Below are 15,853 nucleotides of genomic sequence, written 5' to 3' on the forward strand. Positions count from 1 at the left end.
AATGCTGAGGAAAAGAAGGATGACGTCCTGACCGTCAACGTTATTTACAACACGGGGCAAAATATAGGTCAGAAACAGGGCACTCTGCGGTTGCTTCCAGTTCCCCTCACCCAAGCTTATACATATACGCAAAGTTTATGTCAGCACTTAAAGGACATCCTTAATTTGTTGAATATAAAGAAAAAAAAAACACATGATTTGAATTTCTTACACTCTACGTTTACGGTAAACTTCTCTTCACAAATAAGGACTGCAACGCTGGACATGAGATGCGCTGTGGTACTCGTACAGGCAGGTAATTCATCTCCATTTGCACTGCGATCAAATGTCTCACGATGAGACTAAATTTGTTCAGTGTTCTCTTGACCTCTAGCTTGTTACGTCTCCACACCAGTTCTCCCGAGCGTCTTCTGCCAAGTCAATCTGACAGACAATGTTAACGGTGGTGCTGTGCTCGATTACTCTCGTGAACGGAAAGGAGCACGTAGGTCCAGCCTCTGGATATTAAAAACAATAATTATATGTTTCGTATGCTTCTTAGGGTTCTTTTCCGGAGGGGCTGCGTGTTTTAATTAATTGTTTTGCGAGTTTTAATTAATTCATGAAAATCTGTGAAGCATGGTAAACGATAATTTGCTATAAATATTATTTTCTGGTGTAAAAGAGCCTGAAACATAATGCATTTATTAAGTGGATAGATGGCTGGAGCTGTGTCTTTTTTCGGTCGTTCAAATTGTGGTCTGCCTTTTTCCCGCCGGGCTGATGAATATGATTATACAGGTAAATGATACAAACACACATGGGAAGTATTTACGGACATACATTAGGTCTAATTACAAAAGCTTTGGCAATACCATTAGTTATCCGGAAACAGTTACACTCACCCAAAACGAACAACTCAGCTGTCACGGTCCTTGTCAGGTCGGAATGATTCACTTTGCATTTATAAACGGATTCAATACTCGTCTTGGCGCTTACAATGAGAAGATGAAACTCGCCTCGTTTGTGATCTCCGGTAACGTTGAAACGGTGGTCGTAAATATTGTTGCCAGACGAGATTTGCTGATCGCTACCGCGAAATCGGGCATACCACGATATGGTGGCGTTTACAATTAGGTCTGAGATACTGCAGTTCAGCTGTGCAGAACAGCCGGAGTATGCCAACGTGTCAACGGGAATTTCAGTGAAGAGTGATTGCGAGTGACCTGAAATGGCGAAAACAGCATAAGCCTTGTCTTTATTACGAGTAAAATATATTTTCACTTTTGCTGATTTCCATGAATGCAGGAGAAATTTTGAAATTGTTGTTGCGAAACGAAGCCGTAACGGGTTTCTTTATTTTACCATAAGCATGGTAAACCTTCCATGTTAAGTCAACCTCTCCGTGCGCTTGTAAAACAGCGCCTCTGATCCCGCTGTCAGGTGTTTTCAAATCAGAATAAACGTTGCGAAAATACTACTTGAATGCATGCAAATAATTCAGATTTACCAAAATAGAATCTATACTCACTGATTCCTAGGTAGAAAAACAAGCGAAAAAATAAGATACAGATGCCTCGACATGTTTGCATAGCTTTTAGTCCAGTTGTCTCATTTGAAGCTATCATTCAGTATTCAAGACTCGTGTCATCCTGATGTCATAGTGTGAAAAGGAGAAGAGGAATTAACGAAACGACATATAATGATCTACAGTGAGTGACAGATATCGTAGGCGGAATTGAGAGCCGTTACTTTGCACAAGATGCCGATGTGATTTGAGCAATGAAGGTGGAGAAAATGCCACAAACAAAACCTTTAAATGACCAACAACCCGTAAACCCATATCGCAATGCACAACTCTATACTGGATAAATATTCTTTCTGAGAAGAGATATGAACTTCAAATCCTCACTTCGTATCGAAACAATGATGGACCCCGCTTATACTTCCTTGTAAAACTCAAAAGCTAATGGTAAGTTGTCGCTGTTGAAGCATTAAAAAATCATTTTTACCTCCATGGCATCATTCATTGTGGGCACAACCAATGCCGTTTACTCACCTTCAATGACGACACTAACTCAATTCATATGCAAATGACGCTGAGGCAACAAATACTGCTTCAGTGTTCACAGCCATTGTAATCCAACTTTTGTATACATTTGCAAGACCTCGTCGTCATTCTAACTATTGTTTTCACCTCTTTTAGGTTTATGCAGAAATTTTGTCGGAGGTAACCCGACGCAAAGGTACTAGGCTCACCGTCTCAATTTTTTTTGTGTTTTTTTTTTTTCGTGCAGGTAAAACGCCGAGCTATACGCTGAGTCTTGGTCAAAAGTTGAGTGTTGTACGATAGTGTGTCTCAAACGCATTATTAAGGAAATTCAAGACTTCTAAATTCTTACTCGAAGCAAACTAGCTATCTCTTTGCGTAAATATTTTGAAACAACAATCGTAAATTGTGGAATCCGAGTTTTACGTTCGCTGTAGATCGAAAGCGACTTACCGTTTTAAGTTTGAGGCGATTTGTTGCGTGTTGTCGTTAGAACTGTCTTCTCAAGGCGTTTTCGAGGTCTGAGGTACGGTCTTAGATTGCCTCACGTGACATGCAAATTACTGCAGACGTAATAAGGGTCTGGAGAGAATTCAACGAGGATGGGGACTTGAAGCGTGCAATCTAGCGATCCTTTCCCGCTGATTGCGTGCACACACAATGAGCATCCCCATACCCTTTGATCAAAAACCTAATGATCCTGTCGTCTGATATAACGTACATTTCTATAGTATAAGGCTGTTTGCTAATGTCGTCATTGTTCTGTCATTGATTGAAAAAAAATCTGTTTGAAATTTGACAGTAATGAGGAAAACACCAACGGCAACTGTCGATACTTGGATGTACACTTTAAGGAATTAAACGGTATGTTTGTACCACACCTAAGCATGGTGTAACAAACGAAATTTTTACATGTAGCAATACTTAATTCCAAATCAGCAACCACGAACAAACTGGAAGGCAGCTTTATAGTATATTTCGCATTTAAAAGGAAATATCAACCCGCAAAATCTTAACGCAGTCAGTAAATCCCTGCATAGTTAGTCACTATGCTGTCAAAACTGGAATTTGCATAGACAGTTCGAAAGTGACTGCTTAGGCTTCTACTTACTTTGTTTTGATTAATTACTGCAAAAAGTGATACATACTGATTCAAATCTTTTCTTCCGATAAATAAAATATCCCTTGGGTCTTTTTTCAACTACCTGACTGAAATGTGAAATATAGAAACATACTTATAATTTTTTTCCACTGAACCGTATCTTTATTTTCATTTTCATGGTAATTCTTGTTAACATTTTATAATTTTCCCATTCACTGAAAGTCCTTTCTTAAAATTCAGCGAATAGTGAGGTAATGACTTATAAAAAAAATAATATAGTTCATAGTTGCCTACATGAGTGCTGATTAAATGATTCTGTTTATGTCTGCAAATAGCTTACCTTGTAAATGTTGGAGCTATAAATCTACATTTATATTGAGCGATAAAAGGTTATGTGAAGTATGCATGTGCTTTTGAACCATAATGCAGTGGACGTTACATGTGCAATGTAAGTACAGTACCTCACTGTATGTATAGATTCTTGTGAACATTTTATAGTTTCCCATTACACTCGAAAGTCCTTACATTATTACGTTCACACCCACCGTATTTTTAATCTTTCTAATTTTTCTCGTATTCCAAGTAGAACAAATCGTGACCATCACCCTGGTCCATGCATGGAACGAAGGGACCCCTCCAAAACGATACCATATAACGATGACTCTCCCAAGATCGCACAAGCCCAATGTTAATTTTGTCCAGTCCCTAACGGTCAACGATCACAAGGAACTTAAAAATAGTCATAGACGCAAGTAGTGCTGTACAATAGCTGCTCAGCCTTGCGTAAAGTCTTACAGAATGTATCTATGAACTCAGAGTACATGCAAGGAATATTAATGACTCGAAATCGTTAAGAAGGACGATGCAAACATAAAGTTGGGATTTTTTGATTGCATGCCTTGCAACTGAATATTGAGAATCCCGCACTTATCGTACTGACTTGCATACCTGATGCTTTCAAGAGGCAATACACTCATTGCGTGATGGCTGTCGACTGTTCAACCTTACGTTATGGTTTCGTAAACTGTTTTTTGCTTCGAAAATTGGGATGTGTGAAAGTTTTCCTCTGAATGAATTGTCCCAAGGAAACGCATAGGTATTGTATTGCGTGTGTTAAACGGTACTGATGAATAGAATATTCCGATGAATTTGGGGCTCTCGTAAGTCGTAAGCCGCCAATGAAGTAATTGTTTGTGATTTAATCATGTCAGCCCGATTTCCCTCTGTAGAGGTCCAACTTTCCGCAGAAATCAATGGGACTAGTTCAAACGACGGTAGTGAAAGGGTTCGTTGGACTTATTTATATTTGGTCATTTTTTCTTCTGAAAAGTTGCGGTTCATACAGAGGCTATTAAAGGCATAAATTACGTGACTTGGCCCTTGCTACACATATTAGTTTTGCGATAAACCTCGGACTCAAATAATCACAATAGTTACAACAGTGATTATCTGCTCCTCAAGCTCAGTCTGGATCTATTTGAGTAAAAGACAGTTTTTATAGTCTTATTTGTTGTTAACGTATAAATCCAAAGTGTGTTCAACAGACCTAATACAACAAATTCAAACGTTTGGAAATCGTACCTTGTACCAGTTATTCAATGCCTTTAATCTATGGCTGTGATTTGTCGAAAGTGAATGAAACAGCGCTGTGTTAATTGCAATAGAGCACTGTGAAAGTTTGAACGTGACATGAATTTGAAATCTCTGTAACGTTGTAGATTTTCAATAATAACATTTTGAGATAGTCGATGGAAGAGAGAAATAAAGATTACAATAATATCAGCAAAACTTCACTCATTTTGTTTTTCAAAATGACACGTCCAACGTTTTGGTTACGTCGTACGAAGACGCAAGCCTTATACTCACCGATAATAAAGCATGGAAACATTTAATTTTTGTTCATGGCCAACACAAACCTTGATTCTATGTTAAACTGCCCAAGTGGAATTTTTTCTCGACGGTAAATCTACGTCTGGATAGTCACTCCATGAGTGAACAGACCTATGTATTACGTTGAACGAAGGTAGCACACCGTCAGGCTTGTAAAGAAGACACGACCGGACATCCAGAAATCACCCGAAGTCCACATAGTGCAGGTCCAGTTTGTCTAAATGCCCTATTGAAAACTGGTTCGGCTCAATTATCAAAAGGCTTGTTCGGTTAAGGTTTTTTTTTAAGATGTACTTTCCGGCATACTCTGCTCGTCCACGTCTATTAATATTCATAAGTTTACTGTACCTCTCTACTATCACACTAATGACAACCCAGGAGTCACAGGTTAGCTCACTCTAACGGTAGATTGGTAAACCCCATACCTTTTAGCTGACATTTTTTAATAAATAAACTTGATGTGATTTTTAATTATTAACTAAACGGACTTTCATTTACCTAGCAAACTAAATTGCATCGTGAGCCCGCGCTAACACCAAGAGGCATACAGCATGTCGGCAAAATTTATGGCGACCGAGTATAGCTGTACTGAAACCAAGAGCAATGGTGCAGTGAAAAATCCGAACTTCTCTCTTTTTATTCAACCTTCCACTGCGACTAAAAACCGCACATAAAACAGTCGCTTCCTAGGAATCTCTAGAAACTTGTCTGGGCGACCGAGCCACTTAAATGGTGCCTCCACATCACAGAAAAACTTACCCAACGACAGGAAGTCAGTACTAGTACTGAAATATTAATGTGTTTTATTTTGTTCAGCTCATAGGTAATACAAGTCGTCAGTTTGCCATTCTGTCTCAAATGAAACTTTGTAATAGTGTTACTACTTTTCGTATTATAGAAGTTAGTTATTGGCAACAGAATGTAGATAGGCCCGGGGACCATACAAATGGTCAAAACAGTAACTTAGACCAAACAGTTACACGTTTTTGAAAGGTGTCAAAAACATTTGGCGGGACTTACATTTGTGGGAAACAGAAACGAGAACAGTAGAAGAAGCGGGTATGTTTTAATCCAAAAAGGACAGTTTCTGTACGGGAGAATACTTGAAATTATAGACAATATTTATAGCACATAGTGTGTTACAGTCCGTCAAATTGCAGCAACAACACGTATTCAGAGACCGAGAAATTTGACTCCTACATAAATTCAAATATCGATAACGCTGGTTCGACGAAAAGTGGAGTGACACATATTACAGAACATTTGCCACGATCCTTGTTCCGCTTTAACTGGCGTTGTTTGTTGGTTTTGTTCTGTACAACATTACTACGAACAAATATCCTTTCTGTGTGAAAAAGCGTTTTACATGATTGAGACTACGACTTGCGATCTTCACACTTAGTGGGACGCACTCTCTACACAGTGCTTACCTTCATTACATAGTGCAGCTGAATAATAGTACACTAAAAGAGTGCAAAGTTTTATTGTGCATTATGCTTTTATTTATATTGCAATATTGTAATTGAAATCCATATCGGCAAAACATGTACGAGAGTATAGCTTATTTCATGACGATGAAGTAATCAGCAAATCAAAGTGGCAAGACGGCGATATTTCGTAGCAGTTTTACCAGACTACTTTTATCATTAGCTTTCAGACCAAATTGGGTCATTGTCCCTTCAGCTGTCTTTATGATGACAGCAACATGCATCCGAAATTAACGAGAATATTCGACAGGTAATAATAAAAGCGCTCCAAATACAAGAGTGAAGTGAGTGTACCAGATGTAGGTGACCCTCATTTTATTCCACAACACTGACACAATAAAAGGTCTTGATTATTTATTCGCCCTTAATAGCCGGATTGTATGTCTTTCAAATTGAAGTATGTATGTATGTATGTATGTATGTATGTATGTATGTATGTATGTATGTATGTATGTATGTATGTATGTAGTAGTATGTATGTATGTATGTATGTATGTATGTATGTATGTATGTATGTATGTATGTATGTATGTATGTATGTATGTATGTATGTATGTATGTATGTATGTATGTATGTATGTATGTATGTATGTATGTATGTATGTATGTATGTATGTATGTATGTATGTATGTATGTATGTATGTATGTATGTATGTATGTATGTATGTATGTATGTATGTATGTATGTATGTATGTATGTATGTATGTATGTATGTATGTATGTATGTACGTATGTATGTATGTATGTATGTATGTATGTATGTATGTATGTATGTATGTATGTATGTATGTATGTGTATGCGTGCAAGCCTGTATATATCTTTATATCTAACTTTTTCTGTTCACTATGAAGTAAGCATACATGCTTCTCAAGGCCTAGTTCTTGCATAAATGATTGCGTGAAGAGCTAGGTAGTATGTTATCATTTTTTCGGTTCTTCACTAATTTTTTATCAATAATTTATAAAAAATGTCCTGTTCGATAAATCTCATAATACTGATAATAAGCACGTTGCCGATTCCGAATGTTTTTCATTGTATCGTTACGTTCAAACCAATAAACTCGGCATCCATCTGTTTCCCATTACACATTCCAATCAGGCTTCATAGCATTTTTCATTCCCAGCCTTTTTGTAGTCTGGAGTGTCAGCACATGCCTTTTTCACATCTATGAAAACCTGAAATGTAGGGAATGGCAAATGTTGTTAATACCATTTATCCCCCTGACTTACATAGCTTTTAATAGGAAAATGATATTAGGTAGTTTCGCAATTGCAAAATTAGCACAGTTATTAAAATTCCTATCTTTTTTCGTATAGTAACAAATGTGCCAGAGACCAGCCGCTTGAAACACACAGCGTTTTATCGGGCATGCAACTAATGTATGTAACTCGATAACTCGACCTGCAGGCGAATCGGGGAAAAAATCCAGCCAAGGGAGGGTAGCTTTCCTGTCAAAGTGAAGAAGAAATCATATGGCAGTTGAACTAAGCAGTTACCTCGCTACTCTTGGCCATGCTTCCAAGTTCAATGACGAGTTTTGAGAAGGATGGTCGCTCGGTTTTGTTTTCCGACCAGCACCTTGTCATGACGGAGTACCTGTCATAAGGAAAATAATAACCATGTTACGAAACTTGTCCGACTATTATACCTCTTTTTCTGTCTAAGGTAGAATACGCCTTGGGGACAGATATTAGGGCGCTCAGGTTTTTTTTTTTATTCTCTTCTAATTTACCACTTCTAGAGGATTTTTGAAATGCCTTTGAAAGAAGAATATATTTTACCGTTATTATTTTTTTCAAGAAATCGAAAGTTTCATATTCCGCATAGAGTTAACACAGGGATGGCAGTCATTTTAAATTTCAAATAGCTATAGATTTTAATAATTTGTTTTTCTGGTATCGACTCTGCACGGTAACCAAGACGCATACTACCGCAAGTCAATTTCGTTTGAAAACTGTCTGCCCACAACCACGGTAAACTACCATGAAAAAGCATTTTTCCAATCTGTCTTTAGCGCAGAAAAAATACATGCTGGTCTTTCGTGGTATACAAGCGAGGTTATCGCCTTGTATTCAGAACAACAATTCATTTTGAAAAAACAGTTCCTCTTACGTTACAACGTCTATTATTAACAACGAGACAATGAGACATATACAATTTAACCACTTGAATTCTCACACATGGTCACGGTCAAGGCCCTCGTTCTTTGTGTTCTGATTAAGAGCTTGACATCCGATATTTTGAGTCGACATTAAGCTCGCGAGTGACTTCGAGTTCGTAGAAGCAATGCCGCATGGCAGACTGGTCATTTGTATGTGAACAATTGTATTGTATGCCAACAAAAAATAAAGCAGCAATGCTACTGTCGACGTGTGTCTATATCCTTTTTAAGTTTTCATGTTTTTGCCTCTTTGTTTCTTTTTTGTTAGTAAATTAGTGTTTCCCTGATTGACTATCAGTTTATTTGTTTGTTCTGCAAAAATATACACTGTGTACAGTGATAACTGTAAATGCGATTCACATATCTGAATGGGTGACTGGTGTCGATCAATGCACGAAATGCTGGTTCGTCTGTCGTTACTCACAGCTCAGCGTCACAGTAAGTTGGTCTCTTCATCCGAAATCCTTTTGAAATAAATTCATTCACTCTCATCACGTTTTTGGCTGTCGGGTATGGTGTCTTACCTTTGTAATGGAAATAAAAACATAATCACAGTTGATGCAAAATGGGACCACTGCAAACGAATATAGCTGTGATACAAGATATTCAAAATGTGTAGTAGAAGAATTTTGGTAGCGCTCTATGATGTAGTCTGACGACTCCTGTATAATCAGTGGTGAGGCAACACATGAATAAAGATCATTTGAAACATTCTGCGATACTTTTTTTCCAAAGAGAGCTTCTATCGCAGTACTCACCATCGAATTTCTTAAACCCACAAAAACCGAGACAAAACAAAAAACATACACGCCATATGACTAAGTTTATTCCAGCGCGTGAGTTATTAGTTAATGCATGTTACCATCGCATCCATTCATTAATTGTATATGTCGGCATTAGCAAGCAAACCAACAGGTTTGGGAGATCCAGCATCAACCTGCAAGTTTATTGCTTTTGTAACAATTCTGTGGCCACACTCACCTAACGTTGCGATCTCCCACAATACAACGCCAAAGGACCAGACGTCACTCATTGTTGAATACTCCACTGAAGTAAGCGTTTCCGGTGCAAACCATCGTACTGGCTGATGTGTCTGACGCTGAAACAAATGATATATGATATTATGAATCGCCTTGCTCATTATTATTTAATTAAGACAATTATTATGGTTGTTAGACACCTACTTTGTGGCGACTTTTAAACTTACCGTAAAAGGGTTTACATCGTTCAGGTGAATTGTATCGTGGAATCGAACATCTTTCACCCTGCTTTTTCGGTATTTGCACTATCTTATTTCTATAATCCTATTATATATACACAATACAATTTTCACTCTTAATGTTTATGTCATTTTCTCAATTAGGGTGAACTAAAGCAAACGTAAAACGACATATTTGTTTACCTCTTTAACTCTGATAGCTTCAATGTCCTCATCACCTCTAAGACCAATATTTGATAACTTACAAGTGCGCTGGTCTTCTGAAAGCAGAACGGTTTTAGCCGCCAGTTCCCCGTGCACAAACTGAATTCGTTAAAGGGGTGAAGTGTAAAAATGAAAAATACGCATAATGCAATAATTGCAGGAGACTTTACAAATGAAAAATAACCGATTGCAACAAGTTAATGATGAAAACCTAGACTCAAGCACTTGCTTAGTAATCTGTTTTTTTGTTGTGATATCCGTAAGTAGATAATGTCATCGTCTTTTGACTATGTACATTAGTGTCAGGCATTTGGTATTATATGCAGGATTATGGTCTTTTTGATGTCCTTTTGTATGCAGTAAGATATTCTCTTTCAAGACATATCTTACTGCGCATATAGGGTCTTTATCGAGCGCTTTATATATCAACATCTTGATTAACATGGGATACGATGTTGCTTATAGAAACGAGAGGGGCAAACTTTCAAGATGATTCAGTGAGAGTGGAATTTTTGCAAAAGGTGCATTCATCGATGCATTAATGAATAAATGTAAGGACACTGAAATGATAGCAAAGTTGACCGTCAGGCAACGGTTTTCAGGAAACAAAGAAACAGAGTAAAACACCCACCGACTTGGAGGCAAGGTACTGCATTCCTCTGGCAATCTGGCTTCCAAAAGTGACGAGATCCTTACTCTTGATTACCCACTTCAGTCGAGCTGCGTTCGCGTAGTCGCTCGTCTTTTCTCGCCGATAATCTCGCAGGTATTTCAATAGGTTCCCTTGACCCATGAACTCCATGATGACGTAAATGGGTTCTGAAATGACGTTTTAAGTTCATGTGAATTTTTACGTATCATGAATATTTGAACCATAGATAATTAAGGTATCAAGAAAACCGAAAACCAACGCAATCCATGTTCATTCTTTTAACAAATAGAATAAAAATAGCAATGCGAGTGTGTCTGTTATATTTATCGTACGTAAAGTTGCACTAACCAACGAACAAACTAGCGAACAAACTAGCTAACTTACTACTTTATATATATATATATATATATATATATATATATATATATATACATATATATATATATATATATATATATATATATATAATATATATATATGTATACTTGAGATGTACAGATAGCTCCCAGTGTTGTTCGTAGCGTGGTTTGGTAATAGTAGATGAATAAATTTTGCACACGTCTACTGATCTGCTTGTATATTTTCTGTTTATTCTGTTATATATATATATATATATATATATATATATATATATATATATAGATAGATAGATATAGATATATAATTGTTTCGCGAAGAAATCCATGTTAATACGTTAATACGTAAAGAACTATGTCTAGTTATGATAGAGAAGATTTTTTTAACTTGTTCATATCACGTGGAATTCAACATTACGATATCTCTATCAACAGTTATGACTTTCCAAACCCTTTATGTAGGGGACGGCTGAAGGTCAGGTGTAACGAGTATTGTTTGCGGCGCACGTGAACTATTCTTCAGGTACCCTATCTATGAAACTACCTGCAGCAAACATGGCTTATAAACAAGGTTTAGTGTAAAGATGCCATTCATCTTACCCGCCTCCGTGCAGCAACCGAGGAGACCTACTATATTCTTGTGTCTTCCAATACTCTTCATTATTTTTAGTTCTACGGTCAGTCTTCTTTTATCATCATCAGAGGCACTGTCTGAGAGGATTTTATGATTATATAAAAAGACAAAAGCCTACGATAGGAAAAAACACCGCTGAGGGCGCAAACGGCGCGAAACCTGGATTAAATGGTGAAGGCCAGCTGGAGGAAGATTTTCGGTGAATGGATTTGTCATGCTGTTTATCGAGGATAGCTGGTGTGAATGACATCATAGGACACAGGAGGTGAGAGTACATTTTGTGGACGTGTTGGTACATCAGGATGCAAGATAAGGGAAAAGATAGACATCATTTCAGTTAGAGAAATAATTGTCACTTACTTCAGAAAGTCTTACCTTTGACGTATTTCACAGCTACCACTGTCTTGCCACTCTTGCCGGCAATTTCAGTCGCCGTAGCTTTGTTTACCTGTCCGAACGATCCCGTGCCGACGATTCGTGACATTTCGATGTGTTCGCGGGGGAAATCATCGGAGCGTTCGCCGAGTTTCATGTAGATGTCAGTTGTACCAGTACCAGTCCGACCAATCGTAAGCGTGGTGTACTGCGATTCTGAAGACGTGTAATCGTTTTCCTGTGGGTAATGTATGTAAAATCTATGAATTTTACTTTTTCGCTTGGCTGCATTGATCCCGAAATATTGCCTTGCATAATATCTACACTTGTTACTTTTGTATGTATATCACGATTGTATAGGTTTAAGGAGGCACTGCACCCAACACAGCATATTTTGCTCAAAAGTCACGTTTTTGCATATATTTATTCACATTTAATTGATTTTATCAGCCGTAAGTTGCGTGATTGAGAAGTGTTAATTTATGCAAATGTATGTAAATCACCCGATTTCCTGGCTCCTTTTTCCTCCCTATTTCAAAATTTCCAAAGAATTTAACTCCACTCCGGCTGGATCAAATTTTGTGAAATCTTCACATTATGTTCTCTAAATGCTACATAATAAAACGACTACTTTGTTCGGCAATATAGTTCTTACATTTTGAATAAGAGGCATTTAAAGTTTGCTAATTATGATTTAAAGCACTTTTTGAGTGTCAGTCTTTCAACTCTTGCTATTTTAGAATGAGGATAGATAATAAAAAATAAGTCTTTTTTTTTTCTAAATACACTCTTCTTCTAGATGAAATATCAGATTTCAGAAAATAGCATCGAGTTTTTGACTTATTATTACCCATATATACACCCACGTCAACCTTCAAGTAAACTACTGCTACCATATTACAACTTAGAGTCTCTGCTTTTGAAAATATATAGTATGAGAACCATACATTTGCATCAAAATATTTGAGAACAAAAACAGCTACTTAGATGGTTATAAAATTTTGTAATTCTGGTAATTATGCAATGCAACTTCTCCCCCCCCCCCTTTTTCTGACGAAAAAAACTTCAAATGTTTTGAATGGGCTACGAAATCATTCCATGCAAAAATGCCGATTACCCTTATCAAACAATTTAGAGTGCAATGCGTACACATAAATGACAAAAACACCTCTGCCTTCGTTTTGCGCCGAGAAAGTACTGTATTGCTCGGAAATTATACAATTATTACCCATGATGGTGATATCAAAGAGAACGCCTTCCTCTTACAATTGAAGCGATCGTCAGAATACATACCAATGAAGTTCTTGCCTTAGAGAAATCCACATTCTGATAATGAGCTCCGTCTTCATCGTAGTCCTGCTATGCAAAGAAGATGATATCACACCTAAAACAGATTACCTCTTAAGTTGCACGTCTACTATTCTACATAAAAGATGCTTCGCTAATGTAGATTCATGACCCTAAAAATGACACAGGTCTAGCTCGATAGTGAAGCGATTAATGAGTTAATGATTTATGATTAATGAATCAGCATATCATAAAATAGAAAATTACTACGAGGTAAGACTCTTTCATTTCCTCAATAAAATTGAGAATTTGGAAGATTTAAAAATGAAAGGAGACATCAAATCTGTAGCGATGAAGTACACAGTACCATCATCATTTTAATTCCTTCTGTGTCTACCTATATGGTTGTCTGTCTGTCTGTTTTTCTTACATACCTTTCCAATATGTTCTAATTCTGATCCTAAAGGCATCTCTCGTTCTTCTTTCTGCCAAACGATAAACACAGAAATAAGCTGATCAATGGTGTAACTATTACCGTAACGTGTGCGCTCACCAGGATATGGCTGTTTTACTACGGATACATGAGTTGAAAGAAAAAAAATCGATAGATAAATCGACCAGCGTCGGGTTGATCAGTTGATTGGATGGTTGACAATAAATACACTACATAGGATCGAAAAAAGAGAGACACAGATAGACACAAAGAGACAAAGACAGAAAGATGTGGTACATGTACAAAGTATATTTCAAAGTTGTAAGCGATAGCTTGCAAGGAAAATAGTATGGAAATACTGTTGAGTCGATACCTACAGGCAACTTGTTCCTCCTCGTATACATGTAATATCCGAGAGCCAGAGCAATGCCGACACCGATAAGTAAAGCAGAAACTGTTCCGAAAATTGCTGACGAAGTGAAATGATAACAGGAACAGAAAGACGAAATAATAAAATTTAAAAGTGATCATCTTAATAGAAAGATTAACATAATCCGCATATTTAAATGAATCTTTCCAGTGAAATATCCAGAATGATCTTCATATAGACTGTACGAAATTACTCACAGTAAAATTGAATGAAAATTCATTCAAACTTTTAAAGAATGTTCAATTTCTTTGGTAATGCCGTGATGTGTACATACTCTATGAGAAAGGCGGGTTAAGTTTAATGTAATACATAAAGGTTATGATTCATTCGGTATGTCTGAAAATATGTAAAACATAATATGACGGATTGACAGTCTATTTACATGTAAGCATATTAAATAGTTCGTTTTGCTTGGAATACGTTTTGAGAATTGTAGTCTCATTTGTTGATATTTCTGATTCACCTCTGCCTTTCTGGTGTTGCAAGTCATACAATGTTACGGATAGATTTATCTCACATTCCAGTATTGCGCTATTTGTGGAAATCAAGGATAACGCAATACATATGTGCTAGCCGCTTGATATACAAAAGACTGGGATAAGGGCAATTCTGCAGCAGATAAAGAAACTAACGTTCGACATTTGATGAGATGCATACCTCCTGCAGACACTCCTCCCCTCCCTACCAATTTAATTTTGCACTGGTCTTCAGAGACGTCGTTTGTAGCCGTACTGATATACTCTCCATAGTCTTCATTTGTGACGGAAGTCAAGGTCAACGTACTCGTTGTCTCTGTCCCTTCTGTCGTCTCCTCTGAGTTCGTAGTGATGTTATTGCCGTCTTTCTGCCACACAAAGGTTGGTGTAGGATTTGCGGACATCACGCAGACGAGCGATGCGTTGGCACCGATATTGACCTCGACTTCTTGGCTAAACTGCGATAGCTGAACGGCTGGTTCGACTTCAAAAGAAAGAATTTTCGGTATCTTGTCACATTAAAATATAACCTCAGACGACATGAGATAAAGGGTAATGTGTTGCTGTGTTTTCTGTGAAGAAAATTATTTGAACTATGTATATTTTTTTCAACATTCCGATTCGACACTTTTTTGAAATATACCTGTTCTTAAGTTGGTCTAGACACCCGGTACGTTTGTACTGTCCAGTGATAAATAGCTGTACGTCTGTGGTAGAATCCATATTTGCAACAATAACCGTTATTATGCCACTACGTGTGTAGTGTCAGCTGCGGCGTACTAGTTTTATTTTCAGTATGCTTGACGAAGATGACAAGAAAACGGGTTCACGTCACAAGACAAACGCACGAAAATATTATCATAAAACTTTACGGCTACAGTCCCGCTTGCAGACACGTTATAAATGTCCAGTTGTATCCTTCAAGGTCATTAAAATAAAAAAGTTGCGAAGATCTAGATTAAAAATGAAAAACTAATTAGCATTATTGACGTCTCTCTTTGAGATCAAAACAGCTAGAGTAATACAGTGGATGCCACTGCCGTTCAGAATAATGAGCAAATATACCGCCTAATTAGGTGAACTACAACTTGTCGGTGAATGTCCGTTATATTTAT

General features: G+C 37.3%; 1 protein-coding gene across 1 annotated transcript; it reads right to left on the bottom strand.

The window, feature by feature from the left end:
- Positions 1–12,098: 12,098 nt before the first annotated feature.
- On the bottom strand, positions 12,099–15,142 carry LOC139129109 (vascular endothelial growth factor receptor 2-like). Its single transcript, XM_070694766.1, has 4 exons — positions 14,948–15,142; positions 13,834–13,884; positions 13,406–13,468; positions 12,099–12,350 (listed from the first exon to the last, which is right to left on the bottom strand). Exons 1-4 carry the CDS (start codon positions 15,140–15,142, stop codon positions 12,099–12,101), a joined length of 561 nt encoding a protein of 186 aa, XP_070550867.1.
- Positions 15,143–15,853: the final 711 nt, after the last annotated feature.

This window comes from Ptychodera flava, chromosome 3 (genome assembly GCF_041260155.1).
Source record: "Ptychodera flava strain L36383 chromosome 3, AS_Pfla_20210202, whole genome shotgun sequence".
NCBI lineage: Eukaryota > Metazoa > Hemichordata > Enteropneusta > Ptychoderidae > Ptychodera > Ptychodera flava.

Bases quoted from the DNA above. Each gene is read 5' to 3' on its own strand.
- LOC139129109 (XM_070694766.1), bottom strand. From the start codon at position 15,142: ATGTCCGCAAATCCTACACCAACCTTTGTGTGGCAGAAAGACGGCAAT. The intron at 13,885-14,947 runs GTAGGGAGGGGA...ATCGTTTGGCAG, and splicing joins ACCAGTGCAAAATTAAATTG to AAAGAAGAACGAGAGATGCC. The intron at 13,469-13,833 runs GTATGTAAGAAA...TTTGCATAGCAG, and splicing joins AATTAGAACATATTGGAAAG to GACTACGATGAAGACGGAGC.